This window comes from Monodon monoceros, unplaced genomic scaffold, assembly GCF_005190385.1.
Source record: "Monodon monoceros isolate NGI ecotype Baffin Bay Population unplaced genomic scaffold, NGI_Narwhal_1 Super_Scaffold_18, whole genome shotgun sequence".
Taxonomy (NCBI): Eukaryota; Metazoa; Chordata; class Mammalia; order Artiodactyla; family Monodontidae; genus Monodon; species Monodon monoceros.
Genome location: NW_021703774.1, coordinates 119,409,007 through 119,427,915, shown reverse-complemented (window position 1 = coordinate 119,427,915; position 18,909 = coordinate 119,409,007). Strand labels below are relative to the sequence as shown.

At 36.0% G+C, this 18,909-nt stretch overlaps 1 protein-coding gene across 2 annotated transcripts in view; it reads right to left on the bottom strand.

Annotated features, from left to right (window-relative positions):
- NEGR1 (neuronal growth regulator 1) overlaps positions 1-18,909 on the bottom strand; it is a 902,823-nt gene that overhangs the window by 339,497 nt on the left and 544,417 nt on the right. For both annotated transcript variants that reach the window (XM_029230110.1, XM_029230109.1), the window contains exon 3: positions 17,225-17,350. In XM_029230110.1, the coding sequence (XP_029085943.1) occupies positions 17,225-17,350 (126 nt within the window). The remainder of the gene's footprint in view (positions 1-17,224; positions 17,351-18,909) is intronic.

Here is an 18,909-nt window from a genome sequence, read left to right as displayed (position 1 = left end):
TACATATAGTCCTTTCAACATTCACGATTGGAAATCACTGATTCCAATACTGTCTTCAGCCTGTGGATTGTTCACAAGCTTCCTCCTCTGATTCTCTAGTGATTGTATGGATACACTTATTTGTATTCTGAGGATGGGCTGCTCCTATATCTTTAGTAGGTCAATATCACCTTTCCTGAGCAGATTTCAAATTTGTGAATGTTTGAGAGATATAAATGAATGAATAATTTTAAAATAATGAAATTGAAAGGCAGTGTATAAGAATACTGATGTTGAAAGATAATCTGAATCACATATCTTAATCTAGGCATGTTTGATGTTTAGTCTAGACATCATGATTAAAGATGATTATGTCAGGGCCTTAACGAGCTTAACATGTGTCCTTCTTCTCTTTAGTGGGGTTTGGAGAAATCACATTCTATTCAAACCCCTTACATTTGATTACCCCATCATCTCACCATCTTTAGGCAGAAATTCCAGAGAGGATACATTTGCGTATTGAAGGCAAGTAAAGGTTGACATCCAATTCCATTACCAAACTACCTGAGTTGGAATTTTCACTCCACCTCAACCCTTTTAGATTACAGTCTTAGAGTATGCATGGACTTTATGTACCACAGAAGCAGCATTTGAGAGATTCAACACAAATTTAACAATTTAACAATTGCACCAAACGTATCATATAAAAGTTTCACTTTTGTATTATAGGCTCACATTATTTGAGTATTTGTCTTATTCAGAGTGAGCTAGTCTACCTATTACTATACAAATCAGATTCAACAAGTATGTAGACAAAAGCACTTTTTTTCTATCTGGAAACTACATCAAATCACTTTCTTCCTTCTTCTTGATCAAACCCTGTGGATCCAACATATGCTCTGCAACATTTCAGAATTTTGATAGGAGCGGTTGGCAATATGTGATGGCTGCAGAGCAAGAGAACACCTGGGAAGAGAAAGGCTGACTTTTTCGAAGACTGCACCTCCTGTTACAGGCCACAAGGGAAAAGAAAAGGATGGTGATTCCTTTGAGCAATAAACTTCCAGGTGATATTTCCAGGCTGATGCCAATCAGGGCAGCAGACGCCTGGGGTGATGAATTGAGCATAAAGCACACACAATTTCAGGGCAAAGCAACGGAACAGAACTAAGAGACATAGCATGCTATAAAGAGAGGAGAATAGAAGCTTTCCTGAAAGAGCTGGAACTGAGGAGCTTTGTGTTCTTGTAAGTGACAGGAATGTTCCAGTGAGAGAGCCGAGGAGACAGAGCTTGGGAGCAGCATACAATGCACACCTGAGAGTTTTCAGCTCTTTATGCACTCTGCACTGGTCCATCAGAAGCCTCTATATCATGGGTTTAAGAACAAAACATAAAAGAGAAGAGGATATCACTTTTATAGCTGGTACTATTTGTTTTATGATTCATTGAGGCTTAAATGTTCTGCAATTACTACTGCTTATGGTACTTTTAAAATTAACTTTTTTGTAAAAAAAAGAAAAATCCTCCTGTAAGTTGGAAGAGACAGCACGAATGAACAAAATCAGCCATGCACTGATAATTGCTGAAGCCATATGATATACAGAATAGGTTCTTTGGGTTTGTTATCCTATCCTCTTTTAGAAAAAAAAGCATCCCTCCCCTGAACCTTACACAACAGTCCAGCAAACATCCCATTTCTCTTCTCCCCATCACCACAAAATTCCTTGAAAGAGACAAGCTTTCTCCACTTGTTCACCAACACCCACCTGCGTTCCCTGTTTAACCCACCCAGTCTGGCTCCTGTTCCCATAATGTCACTGAAATGGCTTTTATCACAGTCAAACATGATCTCCATATTACCAACACAATAGCTACTTTTCTACCTCTTGCTACATTTCAATTCATTAAAACTCTTTCTAATTACTAAAACAATTTCCTCTCTGAGTTTTATTCTCCTAGGTCTTCATCTCTCACACTAGCAACTCTTTCTAAGTTTCTTTGCTCTCTTGTTGTCCAAATCCTCAGACATTGGTCATGGACCTTCTTCTGTCTGTCTACTTTGCCTCCTTAGGATAAACTTATACTCATGACTTCAAGTCTCATTCTTGTCCTGGCCTCGTCCTTGAGATCAGGCCTCATATATCCAATAATTCACTGACATTTCCATTTGAATGTCTAATATGTCTTATAATTTAACATGGCCAAAATAGAAATCTTGAGTTTCCTCCAAATATTGATATATTTGTCTCCTGGTTTTGAGACAGGAAGGAAAGGAGCATGAAGCAACTGCTAGATAAACAAAGAAGGGGTGCAGCTGTTAGGATGTGACAAAAACTGGCTAGAACCAGCTGAAACCAAAGTGGTTTCTTGAATGGTCTGGTCACTGACCTTTAGCTCATTATACCTTCATTACAGTACTAAAAATCACTGCCCTTTATGCCATGTCAGTTCCAAAGAGGATCATAAAAGGCCAAAAAGAGGGCAGTGGCCTATTCCCTGGAAATCCCCAAACTTCCCCAAAATAGCAAAAATATTCCTCCCACTTGTTAGCATATGAAACTACTCAGCCCATAAAAACCAACAACCCCATGCCCTGGGACCTCTCTCACTTTCTGAGAAGGTCCACATTCTGCCTATGGAGTCTGTATCTCTCTGAATAAGCTCACTTTCTCCTTTCTTTGGCTTGCTCTTGAATTCTTTCCTGCATGAAGCCAAAGACCCTCACTTGGTGGCCCTCCCAGGGACTTATGCAGGTCCCAGGATGTGACTTTTCCTTCTCCTGTAACAGTTTGTCTCATTTCAGTCAACAACAAGCCCATTCTTGAAGCTGATGAAGCCAGAAGACTAAAGGCATTCCCCATCTCCCATCTCTCAGTCTTTAGGTTTTACCTGTATAATCTGGGATTCACCTACTTCTCTTCATCTCCATGGCCATCACCCTTGTTAAGGTCAGCATGGTCTCTCATCTCATATACAACGGTGGTTTCCTAAATTGTCTCCCTGCTATGCTATACTTCAGGCTCCCAGCAACTCATTCTCTAAACAGCACCAAAAGCATCTTCTAAACATTAAAATCAAATCGTTTCACTCTTGTGATCAAAAATTTCCCATGGGTTTCTTTTTCATTCAGGGAAAAAAAAAAGTCTAATCTCACCATGGCCTACAATCCCTAGTTGATCTGATCACCTGACTCAGCTAATCTTCTCCAACCTCACATTAAGCCCTCTTTCTCTTCCCCTTTTCTCAGCTTGTTCCAGGCCCACAAATTTCAGTTTCACAACACACCCAATTCTTTCCTGCCTTTAAGCCTTTACAAATGCTGTTGTCTCCACTTAGATTGCACAACACTGCTTCACACAGCAGCCTCCCTTCCTTTAACTTCAAGGCTTGGTTAAAAGATAACTTCTCAAAGATGCCTTATTATTGTATTCATAGTATTTTAGTTAATGTGTAATTGTTTCCCTCTTCACCTGTATCTATTCCAAGACTGTAAACTCCTTGAAGGTAGTAGCTGTATTTTTTCTTTCGTCTTTATACTTAATGTTCAGCAAACTGTCTGACACATAAGTGCTCAATAGGTGAATTTTGAAGAAAATAGATGTAAAATAATTATTCATAACATAACCTTTAAATAAGGAGTTAGGAATTTTTTACTTTAGAAGTCTAGTTTTGCAAAACATGTAAGACAGACCGCATGCTTCTGTCAATGTATTTGTACTATGATGAAACTAAGAGTCTCTCTGTTTTTTAACACATGAGAGATATCCAAGAAAAATTTATCCTAGTAATAAGACTTATTGATCACTACAGACAGCCCAATCTAGCGGAAATAGTCAGGAGCTGGCTAAGAAGAGCTGTTAGTTTTCTCATTTGTTACCTGTTAATCACTTTTCGGTCAGCTACTGTCTGTGTTTATATATGTCTGAAAAATTTTAAAGTGCCAGCTAAGACTTTATTTGGAAGGTAAACATTCCTTTATACTTACCACATTTTAAGAAATCAGTCTGTAGATTTACTGTATACCTTAGGTTTATATATTAAATGAATAGCAATACTTATATGACTTTCCACAAAATCAATTAAATGTTTCCAAAAAACCATCCAGCTTCTACTGGATCAAACACAGGGTTGAGAAGCCATTTTCTCTTTACAGATGTGTGTTCAAAATCTGTAATTATTCCTTGTCATCTCACAAAAGGAAAAATAGAATATACTTCCATGAAATACTTGGTTATAATCAACTCTACTGAGAGTCTTGCTTTGAGAGTTCTCTCCTTCTTTTTAGCTGCTTCTTTGTCCTGTAATTGAATTGAATTTTCTCCTCGCCCCATTCCTTCTAGACAGCTTCTCATTTGAGGGCTTTGAAGATGTATTACACTAATATATCGTCAGAATGACAATGCTATGGTGATGCATGGGTATAATACATCTTCAGAGCTTCAGCACTGTCCAGAAACAATACAGCTGGATTAAATTCAAACCTAATGTAAAAGGAAACATTAAGAAAAAAGAAAAACTGGCTAACAAGGAAGGTGGAAAAAGAAAAACCCTAAATAAAAAGTTATTTTAATGAATTCCATACTCCTGTATATTTTGACGGAAAGTTTTCAAGATTTTAGTACAGCCTATTATTAATTTGTAAATTTATGCAAGAGTATGCTCTATAAATGTCTTAGTATTATAATGAAACATAGCCTCAGACAAAAAATATACAATAAATCTAGTTTTTTAAGTCTCAGACTCTCAGGCAAAGTTTACAAAGTTTATATGCAGTAAGTGTTGCATTTTGCCTTTTTTGTAAGTCTGGAAAATTAGTTCCTCAACATTTCATGAGACATTTACATTATGCGTTACACTAGGAGACATTTCATAAATGCTGAACCTCTTCCCTTAGGACAAAATTCCCTTTATAACATTTTCAAATAGGGTGAATGTACTGCTTCTGACAGAAAATATTCCATAAAGTTTTGGAAACATTAATAGGCTGAAATTGGGTTGCAGAGTAAACTAGGATTAGAGAATTTATAGATGATGATGATAATAATAATAAAAACAGAAATACAGGGCACCATTATTCATGGTCTCCTGGTCACAGTACCCTTTTCCTCCTTTACCTTGGCTTTGGTAGGTCAGTAATCACACAGAAGTCTCAGAGAGACTTGCTCTTTTACTGTGAAGGCAACCCCTTAGGAATCTACAGCCATGTGAATGACTCTTTTGTTCTTTATTTTTATAGATTGTTTTTCTACAGCACAGAATGCGACTCAAGAAAACAAATATACCCCTCCTCCAATACACTGCGTTTCCTGTCTTCCTCTCTTGTCACGCACTATTTATTAGAATCTGAATAATTCAAACTTTTGTTTCTCAACGTCATTCTGGTAGTTTCTCAGTAAACAATCCCTCTTCTACTTTATATGTAGAAAAAACTAAATACAAAATAACGTCTCACTAGTTTAGGTATGCAATCATTACAATGCATTTATCTGATTTTTATCACAGTATTTTCATTTCCATCTTTTATTATCTGTCCTCAAGCAACTTTTATGTAAAGATGAATGGTAAAATAAATTTTAATAGTAATAGCTAAGAATTTGGAGCTCTTAATTTTGCCTGAGTATTCTCTTAAACTCTTTATCTGTAATATCTCTTTTATGTAACACTCCTGTGGTATTATTATCAACATCATCATCATCACCATCATCTCTGTTTTGCAGATGAAGAAACTGAGGCACAGAGAGCTTAAAAAATTTGCCCAGGTTAACACACACAGTGAGTGGCAGAGTAAGTAGGGACTTAAAACCAAGTAGTCCAAGTACTAACCATGTCCTTTTAAGCACTCTGCTATATTGCCTTGTTTAATAGGAGTTTGATAATTATAAAAAAGCTATTAGCTTTTTCTATAACCTCTTTGAGGAATGATCTATTCACAAAGGTTATAAATGAAAATAATTATTAGTCAAATTAATTTTAAAACATTAATCAGTTAATATGTTTATTAATCATTAAAAGACTTTATAGTATTCTAAAATATTATGTCATTTAACAGATATTTATTGAGCACCTCCTATGTAGCCATATTTGCCTGAATCACAGATCTTAAAGAAAGAGCACACAAAAAGTGAAAGGAATAAAAAGTGTTTACCATAGTTTTATTGATCTATTAACCAAGATTACTAAGATGATTCTAATTTTCCACTAATGATGATTATTCCCAATTATGGTAAACTAATAAAATAATATAATTTTAAAACAAGCTGGAGTTTAATTAAAATTCAATAGTGATATATTAATTTTGAGTTAAGAAAAATGGATATAATGCTATTTTACACTAGAAGTCATTACTCCTTTATAATAATTTATTTCAAGCGAACAATATGCTCATCTATAATTGTCAAGGACACATTAGGCCTTGATTAAAAAAAATCATTATTAACATACTTTTCCTTACATAATTTTAATAATAATCCAGGAAGAGCACTAAAATTCTAGTAGGCCTTGTTTGTATAAAAATGTAGTCTTGAGAATATGATCTTACATTTATGAGGAAGTAAAACCAAGTTGTATCTTCACTGACTGCCAGGGTTCAAATGATCATTAAAACCTGGGTTCAAATGAAAATTATGCTCCTTTCCTCATGAATGTGGAACATGAAGTTATAATACTATTTCTTTTTTTTAAATTTATTATTTTATTTATTTATTTATTTTTATTTATTTATTTTTGGCTGCGTTGGGTCTTCATTGCTGTGCAAGGGCATTCTCTAGTTGCAGCAAGTGGGGGCTCCTCTTCATTTGGTGCACATGCTTCTTATTGCTGTGGCTTCTCTTGTTGCAGAGCTCAGGCTCTAGGTGCGCGGGCTTCAGTAGTTGTGGCTCAGGGGGTTAGTTGCTCCACGGTATGTGGGATCTTCCTGGACCTGGGCATGAACCTGTGTCCCCTGCATTGGCAGGCGGATTCTTAACCACTGCACCACCAGGGAAACCCTATAATACTATTTCACATTAAACCATTTAACATATGTTAACCTATGTTAGAACAGTGCCTGGGACATGCTAAGTGCTCAATAAACAAGTATTAGTTAGGCTCATTTTATAATTTCACAGTACCTACTCTGCTCTTTCTGAATCTTTATAGGATCTACTTCAGTATTATTAATGCAATTTTTTGCCCATGGAGTCCCACTTCTGAATGAAATAGCATGAAACTCACACCCAAAGTAAAAGTTTCATTTTCTGAGATGATAACCTTCAAAGGAGCCCTAACTTGCTTAGACATAACAATTCTTGTAATACCTTCCTGTAACACATGTAACATGACATTGAAATCACTTGGGGAAAAGACTAGAAAATCTAATTCCCAAAATATAAACAGTCTAATGCCAACAATTATCCCTAAATTCAGTCCACTAAGGGGAGACATAATCTAGTGTGGTATTATTATTTATTTTTTTCCTAATGCTCCTGCTCTCTCAGAAAATCAAGTTTCATTTAAAAAGAAAAAGATCTTTTATGAAATGCTTCGAAATGCTTGGTAGGTTCCTGTTTTCTGTTTTATATGGGTAAGCACTTTCCTCTGAGAGTAATGGATTATTTTTTTATATTGATTCATCATATCATCGGGCTCATTGTTTAGCCTTATATTTGTCTTAAAATACTGAAATTTTTCTTGCTTTCTATATTCAAAGATCAGGCATTAACAGTTCTGAATACAAACAATTCCGAATAGCCCACTAATGACTGTATAGAAATAGAAGGGCTTTGGATACAGACAAATGAAAGTTAAAATTATAAAGAAAACTCTCAGAGCAAAGAGGCAATTTTAACTGTATATATAAATTATTGGTGTGTAATCTTATGGTAAAAGTTTAACTTGCCATCATTATGTAGATTCATTCATTATATAATTATCCATTACGCAAAGCCATTATGAAAATTCACAAAAGCTCCACAAAGAGTGCAACTCAACTATACAAGGGAGGTAGAACCATAGCTTGTAATCTGAAGGTCTGGTATTGTTGAAATGTCATCAGCATAAATTGCTGGTTTTACTGCATTTTCTTCTTCCTAACATTAAAGAGCAAAGTGCAGTGTCAGGCTTGCAAACCTGAAAAAAGACTCTTAAAGAACTATAGTGTTTGGGGGACATGTTGCCAGCTTGCAAGGAGCACACACACAGCCTCTTCATCTTATCACCCTTGGTATTGGCCCAGCACTCAAGCATTTCAAAGAAGACTTTCTTTCATGAAAGGGGAATGACAATGGAATAAAGAGCACTAATAGAAAGTAATATTTTCTAGTTAGTACCTGTGATGACTAAAACTATTTTCAGGATTATTTTAAACAATAGATTTCAGTAGTGTTCATGGCTTTTAGATAATAATTTTCATTTTTTTCAGTCTATTTTTTCTGATAATTAGTAATTAGGATTTTCTATCTTACAGTTATATTTAATTACCTTTAAAGATTATGAGAGGTTAAATATGCTAAACCTGTATGTTATGCAGCTGGGAACCTGTTTTAAAACATCTAATGCAAGGGTTAGCAATTCTTTTCTTAAAGGACCAGAGTAAATGGTTTAGGTTTCGTGGGCCATGTGATTTCTATTGCAACTACTCAGCTCTACAATAGCAGTAAGAAAGTAGCCATGGAGAATATGTAAGGTTGTGAGTGTGGCTGTGTTCCAACAATGACAACAAACACTTCATTTACAAAAATAGACAGTAGGCCAGTTTGGTTCACAGGTCTTAGGTTGCTGAAAAATGGTCTAATGAATCCTTGACTATTTACTCTGTTTATCCTGAAACCGCTGTCATTTAAAAATCTTAAAGTCCGGGCTTCCCTGGTGGCGCAGTGGTTGAGAGTCTGCCTGCCGGTGCAGGGGACACGGGTTCAAGCCCCGGTCTGGGAAGATCCCACATGCCGCGGAGCAACTGGGTCTGTGAGCCACAATTGCTGAGCCTGCGCATCTGGAGCCTGTGCTCTGCAACAAGAGAGGCGGTGATAGTGAGAGGCCTGCAAACTGCAATGAAGAGTGGCCCCTGCTTGCCACAACTAGAGAAAGCCCTCGCACAGAAACGAAGACCCAACACAGCCATAAATAAATAAATAAAGCAAACTGTCAACAAGTAAAAATAAAATAAACACTATAAAAAAAAACTTAAAATCTCTTAGTTTGGAAAAGTGTGTTTTATCTTGATTAACAGTTTATATTATTTAACTTATAGCTGAGGTAAACTCATAGCAATATTTATGGAAAGCATGGAAAATACTATTTACTTTTTATTTAAAAGTTTCTATACTTTGATACATGTGATTTCCAAATATTGCCTTATGGCCATTTTAAAGCTACTCGAATGTTAAATAATGACTGACCTGTTTTATTAAACACAATATTCTATTCCAAGCAAAAATATCCTTCCAGAATGAAGACAAAATCAAGGCATTCTCAGATGAAGACTACTAAAAGAATTTGTCTCCAGTGGACCTACCACACACACAAAAAAAAGTTTAAAGGAAGTTTTCTAGATAGAAATGAAGGAAACAGAACATCAGGAAGGAAGGAAGAACAATGGTAAAAGTAAAAAGATAGATAAATACAAAACACTTTACTTCTCTTGAGTTTTCTAATACATATTTGACAAGTGAAACAAAAGCTGTACCATTGTCTGATACAGTTCCCATGGTGTAGAGAAAATATTTAAGATAAGTACATTAGAAAAGTGGGAGAGTAAATAGAGGTAAGGTTTCTATACTTCACTGGAAGTAGTAAGATATGAATACCCTCAGACTATGATAAGTTATGTATATATTATATAATTCATAGAGAAAGTACTAAAAAATATATACCAAGAGGCATGCTCTAAAACACTGTGGACAAAACAATGTGGAATTCTAAAAAGTGCACAAGTAACACACAGAAAGGCATGATAAAGAAAACAGAAACCAAAAAAAGGGGGAGAACAAACAGAAAACAAAAGAAAAAGATGTCATACATAAGCCTTAATGAATCAATAATTAAATTAATTTTAAGTGGTCTAAATACACCAATCAAAATATGGAGATTGTCAGAGTGGATTAAAACATAACTCGGGCTTCCCTGGTGGCGCAGTGGTTAAGAGTCCACCTGCTGATGCAGGGGACACGGGTTTGTGCCCCGGTCCAGGAGGATCCCACATGCCGTGGAGCGGCTGGGCCCGTGGGCCATGGCCGCTGAGCCTGCACATCAGGAGCCTGTGCTCCGCAATGGGAGAGGCCACAGCAGTGAGAGGCCCGCATACCACAAAAACAAAAACATAATTCATCAATATGCTATCTACAAAAGACTTATTTAAAACATAACAACATATGTGGGTTGGAAAAAAAAAATCAAGGTTTTTTAAAGCAGCTTTATTTGTTATAGCCAAAAACTGGAAACAGCCAAAATATTCTGTAACACATTTATGGCTAAACAAATTGTGGTACATTCATATCACAAAATATTACTCAGCAATAAAAAGGAACAAACTATTGAGGCGTATGATACAACTTAGATAATAAATCTCAAGAGTGAAAGGGCCAATTTCAAAAGGTCACACACTGAATTATTTCATTTACATAACATTCTATAAATGTTAAAATTAAAGAGATGGGAAACAGATTAGTGTTTGTTGGGGCTAGAGATGATGGATGGTGAAGGAGTAGATGTGATGCTAAAAGGATAGCATACAGTAAATCTTTGTGCTGAGGGAATAGCTCTGTATCTTGATTGTGATGATGGCTCCACAAATCAACTCATATGATAGAATGATGTAGAACTACATGCACACATTGCACTAATATCCATTCCAAGTTTTGGTGTCATACTACAGTTACATCTAATGTAACATGGGAGAAACTGGGTGAAGGGTATGTGGAAGCTCTCTGCACTAACTTCACAACTTCCTGTGAGCCTATAATTATTTCAAAGTAAAAAGTGGACCTCATATTCATTTGGGGCAATTTATTTAAACAATCTGAGTGCCATGTTCATCTGCACAATGAGGATGACAATACCCTCTGACAGCTCAGTTTTGAGGCTTATATGAGACAAGTACACACAAGTATCTCTCATTTTTCCTAGACTACATAAAGTAATGAATACATGTTAGTTGAACCATATTAACTAAAATTTCTTTGGTGCAAGCTGCTCTTTACATTAATGGAGTTAAAGTGCTGAACCTAATTCCAACATGTTGATGGGGGGTTTCCCACACCACCAAGCAATTATCCAATACCAGCTGGGTGTTCTACAATTCAACTCAATTCTCACACTACCCAGAGAGAGCATGAGATTCCATGGAATAAGGGTTCAGTACTACAAGACTGCCCTGCTCCCCCACCCCCAACAAACGTCAGTAGCAATTCCAGGTTATCACCTGCGCTTGAAGCTGAAAGGACCCTGTGGGGCCCTCACTGGTACAAAAGCCCCTCTGTGTACCACACTTCTTATTTTTAGAAAAAGGCTTTGGTCTCCTAGGCCTTCTCTGAGTTCCAAAGAGCAGATTCATACAGTTACTAATTAGTTTAGTGAGGGAGTGCAGAAACCAAGGAAAAGCAGTCAAGAAACAATAGTTGGGTGATAAAACAAAATCTTAGTTCCCCCTCAATGAATATACATAACAATCTAAGTATATCTTTGAGTTGTTATGCAGAAACTAAGACCCACCATGCCCAGGAGGAGGAGGATGACTACATGGTGACCATAAGCACATAGACCCCAGACTGGTTGGAACCAGAAGATTGATGATTACGTTTCCTGAAACACCACCTTGTTACCTCACCATCAACCAATCAGAAGAAAGTCATACATCCTGCAGCCTTCACCCAATGTTGTCTTTAAAATCCCTTCCCTGGGAGCCATTGAGGAGTCTGGGATCTTTTGAGCATAAGCTGCCCATTCTCCTTGCTTGGCACCTTCAATAAACACTATACTTTCCTTCACCACATCTGGTATCAGTAAACTGGCTTTGCTACATGGCAGGTGAGTGGATTCAAAGTTCAGTTCAGTAACATGCTTCCAACCAACGAGCTATAGATTAGAGGTTTCAAAGACCCTGTGTTCGGTTTGACTAATTTGCTAGAACAGCTCACAGATCTCAGAGAAATATTTGATTTACTAGATCACTGGTTTATTATAAAAGGATATAACTTGGAAACCCCCAGATGAAAGGGATACATAGGGAAAAGTATGGGGAAAGGATGAGGGGAGAAGCTTCCAGGCTCTCTGGGCATACCACTCTTCCTGAATTTCCACATGTATGCTGATCTAGGAGTTCTCTAAACTCTGTCCTTTAGCATTTTTTATGGAAGCTTCATTACATTGGCATGATTGATTAAATCATCAGCCATTGAGAACTGATTCAACTTCCAACCCCTCTCCCCTCCCCAGAAGTCAGTGGAGTGGGACTGAAAATTCCAATCCTCTAATCACATAGCTGGTTCTCCTGGCAACCAACCTTAAGTGTGGTCCCAAAGTTACCTAATTAACATAATAAAAACACCTTTATAGCTCACTCCCCTGATGTGAAATTCCAGGGTTTTTAAGAGCTCAGTGCCAGAAATGGCATGAAGGTCAAATATATATATATTTCTTATAAATCACAGTACCACAGAGGTGCAGCCATATTGAAGGCATAAGGGAAATTAAGGGGTGATTCATATTTAGGGGTATGTTTGTGTATTTATATTAGGGGGATAAAGGTAGTGAGGAGATATCAGACAGGAAATACTTGCTTGTGACACTACCATATTATCTCTTCAAATTTTAATTTCTAGTTCTAAGAAGTCATGTGGGAAGCAAGGACAGAGAGCAGCATCCATTGACTCTGCAGTACTTATGGAGCCCCTATCTTGTGCTAGGTCTTGTGCTAAGCCGTGGGGTACAAAGGTCAACAAACACTGTTTCTGGACAGAAGGAGTCCCCTGTCCCATAAGACCATGGACAAACAAAAGCAAAGACTACAATTCAGAGAATTAAGTCCCACACGAATGGTGGCACAAGGTACTATGTAACTATGGAGAAAAAAGCAGCTTATTTTTCTTGGGATGCTCAGGAATAACTTCATTAATAGTTGGAAAAGGAGTAAGTTTGACAATTGTAGAGGGGGACAAAAGATATTCCTCACACAAAAAATAATATATGTAAAAGTAGAAAAACAAAATTTTCACCTTGACTAACTGGATTCATAGTTTGCCTCCACATCTAAGTTCTTCACTTCTTATTTGCTCTTTATTCCTCCACAGCTGAGTTTCTGGTTCATTATGTCACTGAAGTGTTGCAATGATCACCAAACTATCTAACCCAAAGGTAACTGGTCTGATCTTATTTAACCTGATTGACATTTTTAACCACTCACTGCTCCAGGAATTTTTTCCTCTTTTGGCTTCTTGTAATCATGGCTTTCTGATTCTATTCCTACATCTCTGACCACTTGTTTGTGGTTTCCTTTATAAGTGCTCAGTAATTGTTGACTAAACAAAAGTAATGTGTCAAGAGATTGATTTCAGAAAAGAACGACTTGAGCCTGTTTAAATGTGGACAGGATAAAGTTAATAGAGGAGAAGAGCTTAAAGATGTAGGGAGAAAGAGGATGTTTAATGAAATAAGGACCTGACAAACAGGAAAGAATGGATGGAATATAACAGGATAAAGGGAACTTAACGGAACATTCTTTATCTTGAGCTAGGCAATAATCTTAACTCCTGTGGATAATTAGAATGAGACTATCCTTTCAAAAGGCACTAAGCATATAGAGATTAGAGGAAAAAGAGTTTGAGATACACAGCCCAGTGTTCATGCTCAAAGTTTGGCTTTGGAGTCAAAAGAATGTCTTTGCTAGCTTATAAACACCAGCAGGGTAAAGTAAGAACATCTCTGGAGATTCCAGATATCAAAGAATAGGAATGAACTAGGAAACAGAGATTAAGATAGACAGCAATGAATAATAAGTAGAAATTTGACAGAGGCTTTCAAAATGCTTCCATATTTGTCATATACAATCTATGATTTTAAAATTTATCTTTTTAAGTTTTCCTATTTTTTCTGACTGGATCTAGATTTATTAATAAATGATGTGTGATTAAGAATTTTATTTTGTCTTTCTATTCAAAATCAAATGTCTGGTGTAAACTTGTCAGTGTTCTCCAGAAGTTTTAAATGAGTTTTAGCTTCATGATATCACAGCATTTGAGAGCAGCTATGTGAATTGCATTCAAGAGATGTAAATAGGTCTCTCAATTTCAGAAACAGGGTTGGATATCCTGTGCCTCCGGATATCACTCCCTGAGAAGTTACAGCTTCACTTATTTAATCCCAAATGGGCATAACTAGACTCTAATCATGAGGAAACATGAGTCAAACACAGAATGAGAAATATTCTATTTTTTTAAAAAGTAGAAGGAAGGAAGGAAGGCTATGTCAAGGAAGACTAAGAAAGACTAAGGAATAGTCCCCAGACTAAAGAGGACTAAAGTGATATGACAACTAAATACAATACTAAAGGGAAAAGAATTCTCTAAAGGACACTATTCAATCAGTTGACAAAATTGGAACATGGATAGTAATGGGATAAAAGTATAATGCCAATGTTAAATGTACAAAATTAAAAAACTGCACTGTGATTACAGAAGAGAATATCCTTCTTCAGAAATGCACACTGAATATCACTACGGAGAAAGGGGTTTGCTGTATGCAAGCTGTTCTCAAATAATTCAATGAAAAAAAATATTTCTGCATACTCTACACACAGCAAATGTTGAAGCAAATGGGAAAAATGATGGATGAAACTGAGTAAAGGACATAGGGTGTACTTTGCATTATTTCTGTAACACTTTTTTTTTCTTACTTGGAGTATTTTTATTATTTTTTTAATTTTATTGATGTATAGTTGATTTACAATGTTGTGTTTAATATCTGCTGTACAGCAAAGTGTCAGTTATACACATATGCATATATATATATATATATATATATATATATATATATTCTTTTACATGTTCTTTTCCATTATGGTTTATCACAGGATATTGAATATAGTTCTCTGTGCTATACAGTAGGACCTTGTTGTTCATCCATCCCATATATAATAGCTTACATCTGCTAATCCCAAACTTTTTAAATATAAATTTGAAATTAATTTCTACATATAGAATAGAAAATATAGAAAGGAAGAAATCGTCACTATAAGTAACTCTAAGGAAGCTCATATATTCAGAAACTTCTCAAGAAAGATATTTTGGGGAAAGTACGCTAAGTTGTTTGAACTAACAAGTGGAATGGCAACTTCAGTTGGTTCAGGCAATGTCTGTGATGTGGTTGAACTCATAACCTAACTTTTCTGTAGATAAGGGAGAAGCTCTGTGGAGCTACCTTCCTGTGACCATCCATTTATAAAAATATCAGCTATGTCTAGCTATTCATTAGATAATAGTTAATATTTATTCTAATTTTACTCATTTGCTCTGTATGGTAGGATCAGAAAAACAAATCTATGCACAGTTTAACTTATAAACCCAATCCTTCTTCTTTCAGCTTCATGATGCTATCCATTATCGTCATTCTAATAACTTCACTAACCAACATTCATGGTATTTAATTAAACTAAAATGTATCCAAGCACTTACAAAAAGAATATGCATAATAACAAGCACTGCAAAGAAGGAGAGTTAAATCCAAATTATTAATCTTAAATTGTATGAAGATGGAGATTATGTGCTTCATTCTTACAAAAATTATATTTTCATATCAGATTTAAATCCCTGGAAAGATGATTAAGAATCAACCTTACATTTGCGTATCACCTTATACTTTTTAATGCACATTTATGCTTATTATCTTTTTTGAGTCTCACAATAGCCAGGGATTTTTATCATTCGACTTTTGGAAAGTAGGAAACTAGCTGAGGGTAACTGAGGCTAAGAGATTTGCACTAGGATTTGCTGAACTGTTGAATAAGGAAGTTGAGATTGGAGCACATGTATTCTAACTGCTAGTCCTGGGTTTGCCTCACTTACACCCCATGGAGAGTCTTGCCACTAATTCAGTGCTCACATACCAGTTTTATGATTCTGTAGCCACTGTAGAGAGTGAAATGTTGGCAGTCAAAAGCACACTCATGGTTCAGAAATATTACAGGGACCATAATGCATATTATGTAAGGGTATATTGCTGTTCTATTGATTTTTTTCTCATATTAATAGTAATACTAAGAGTATGATGTGAGTAAGTCTCATTAGTCCTACTGCATAAATGAGGAAATCAAAAGGCACTTAAGGATAAGTGATATTAAAGAAAGCATTAGCAGATAAAATAGATGTTCTAATTGTAATCTTTCTATGCCTATATAAAATATGCCTTTTTGATTCCTTTAAAAGAGATTTCCTCATCCTAGCCTTGTTCAAGTTATTTCTACCCAAAATATAAATCAAATATTGTTTATCTGAAATGTGGTGGGATCTTATTCATTAAAAGTACCACTCTTACTTCACGGTACATTTAAAGTTATATAGTTCAAATATTTAGATTTTACACAAATTGATGACTCAGTTAGAGTTGTGGCTGTGAAAATAGACCTGTCTTGATGATGATTATCCCCAGCTTCCTAAAGTTGACAATCTCTTTAGGAGGATGTGCCCTGTATCAGAAGCACCAGACACTGATAAACGTGTTATATACCTTAATTTCACCTAGCTATGTGATCTTGTACAAGTTACTAAACTCTTGGGTTTTTAGATCCCTCATCAGTGAAAATTTAATTCTAACTGCCAAATCCTTGATTCTGAACTGCAGTTTGAAATTAGATGCAACAAACTCATAATTTGTATAATTTTATTCTCCCCTGATTACCTCAGTAGTTCATGCTGGCCTATTAACATGTGAATGCCGATTGAATAAAAGCCTTACACATTTAAATGAAGATATTTCTCTTGTGATATTTCCATTTGAACCTTTTGTCTATTGATTTGTGATTATCCAGTATACTTCAGGTGAAATAACCTTGCCTAGGAATCAAGAGACCTAAGTTCTACTCTGGGCTCTGACAGAAAATGTTCATTTAAGTTTTGTGAACTACATGCATTTAGGTATAAAGAATAAGTATAAAAATATGCATCCTGACTACCTCATGAAAAGGATATAAAAAATTAGTTGACTCTTACATTCTGAACAAGTGAGGTTACAGGAAGATATTGAACAGCACGAGCAACACGGATACTTTTCTGCTTTACCTGATGGGGAGATGTGCCTCCAGGAAATGGAAGGCTCTGGTTTCCCAGTGGCCAAACAAGTCAGGGTGATATTGGTTCCTTCATTGATGGTCATATCACTTGAGATGTCATATATCTTCGGAGGAACTGAAATGGCAAAACATGCAGTGGTCAGAAAAAAATGTATAAAAGTCTGTTGAACTATATATGATTAACTCCATGATATCATGCAATCAAACTATGGTGGTGAAATGTACTTATGGCCCATGGTCATCACCTAAAGGATAGATTCTCTAGATCCTCAGGATTACCCTAGAGTGTTTTTGTTTGGTTCTAATTTTCTCTAATATTTGGCTATGAAATATTTTAGGACAAATTAAATATTTAATAACAAAAAGCTTAAATAGTGCTTAAATGATCAATAAATATTGTTGTGAATACTTTGTATTACATAAACTAGAATATAGCCATCTGTCTGTTCCATCCATGTATCTTCACTATAATGATGGTTTTCCTGTTGAAATGATTAAAGAAAAATGGAAATCTGGAAGAAACTTAAACTAGCAGAACAGTTATGCCTACATGGTGATTTAAGAGCTAAGTGAGGTAAAACATGTACAGAATTGGGATATAAGATTTCAGGGTCGCAAAGGCAATTTAGGTCTCAGTTTTCTAATCTGCCAAATAGTAGGGCTGGAATTTCTGAGCATTTATGTTCTAAGGAACACAAATTCTAAGGGCTGTGAAAGATGTGTTCAACATGAGTTTTCTTGTCAGTAATGGGTGGAAATTTGTTGAAACAGGTCTCTTTATTTTGAGATTTCTTAGAACATTTGTTATGACCTTTGCTCTGTAAATCTACAAGAGTGAAAGGGGAAATATTGTGATGTGTTTTGTTTTGTTTTTTCCTGATGTATTAGGCTATGGAAGCTTTTATAACAGAGTATTTGATGAAAGTAGTGAGCCTGGAATAAACTTTGGGAATGTTGAATAGGAAAATACCTAAATTAACTTCCAGGATAAAAATGTCTGTATTCTCTCAAATACCAAATGATCTCATTTAATCCTTATGCAGCATGGATATAAGTCCTGTGTCCTCTACAGGCTAGCTGTGTTACCTCAGCCTCAGGTCTTCATCTGCAAGCTGGAGATAATAATAGTACAAACCCCATATAGCTACCGTGAAGATTAATAAGTCAGCATATGTTAAAGGGTTTAGAAAAGTTCCTGGCATCATTGTTAGCTATCAATATTATTATTAGATGCCTTAAAACACGTATTTGGTGTTTAACTTTAATTTCACTACTGCTCTTTTCCCATGTCTTAAAATTGCTCTCAGGAGTTCACCACTTTGATAGTATACACAATGGGCCTGTGCCATAAGTTTTGGTTTCTTATATAAAAATATAGTATGTTGAAGTTTCAGGTCAAAGCTAAATAAATGGCAATTAGATACATTTGATAACTATTATAAAAACATGCTTTTTTTTTTTTTTTTTTGTGGTACGCAGGCCTCTCACTGTTGTGGCCTCTCCCGTTGTGGAGCATGGGCTCCGGTCGTGCAGGCTCAGCGGCCATGGCTCACGGGCCCAGACGCTCCATGGCATGTGGGATCCTCCCGGACCGGGGCACGAACCTGTGTCCCCTGCATCGGCAGGCGGACTCTCAACCATTGAGCCACCAGGGAAGCCCAAAAACATGCTTTT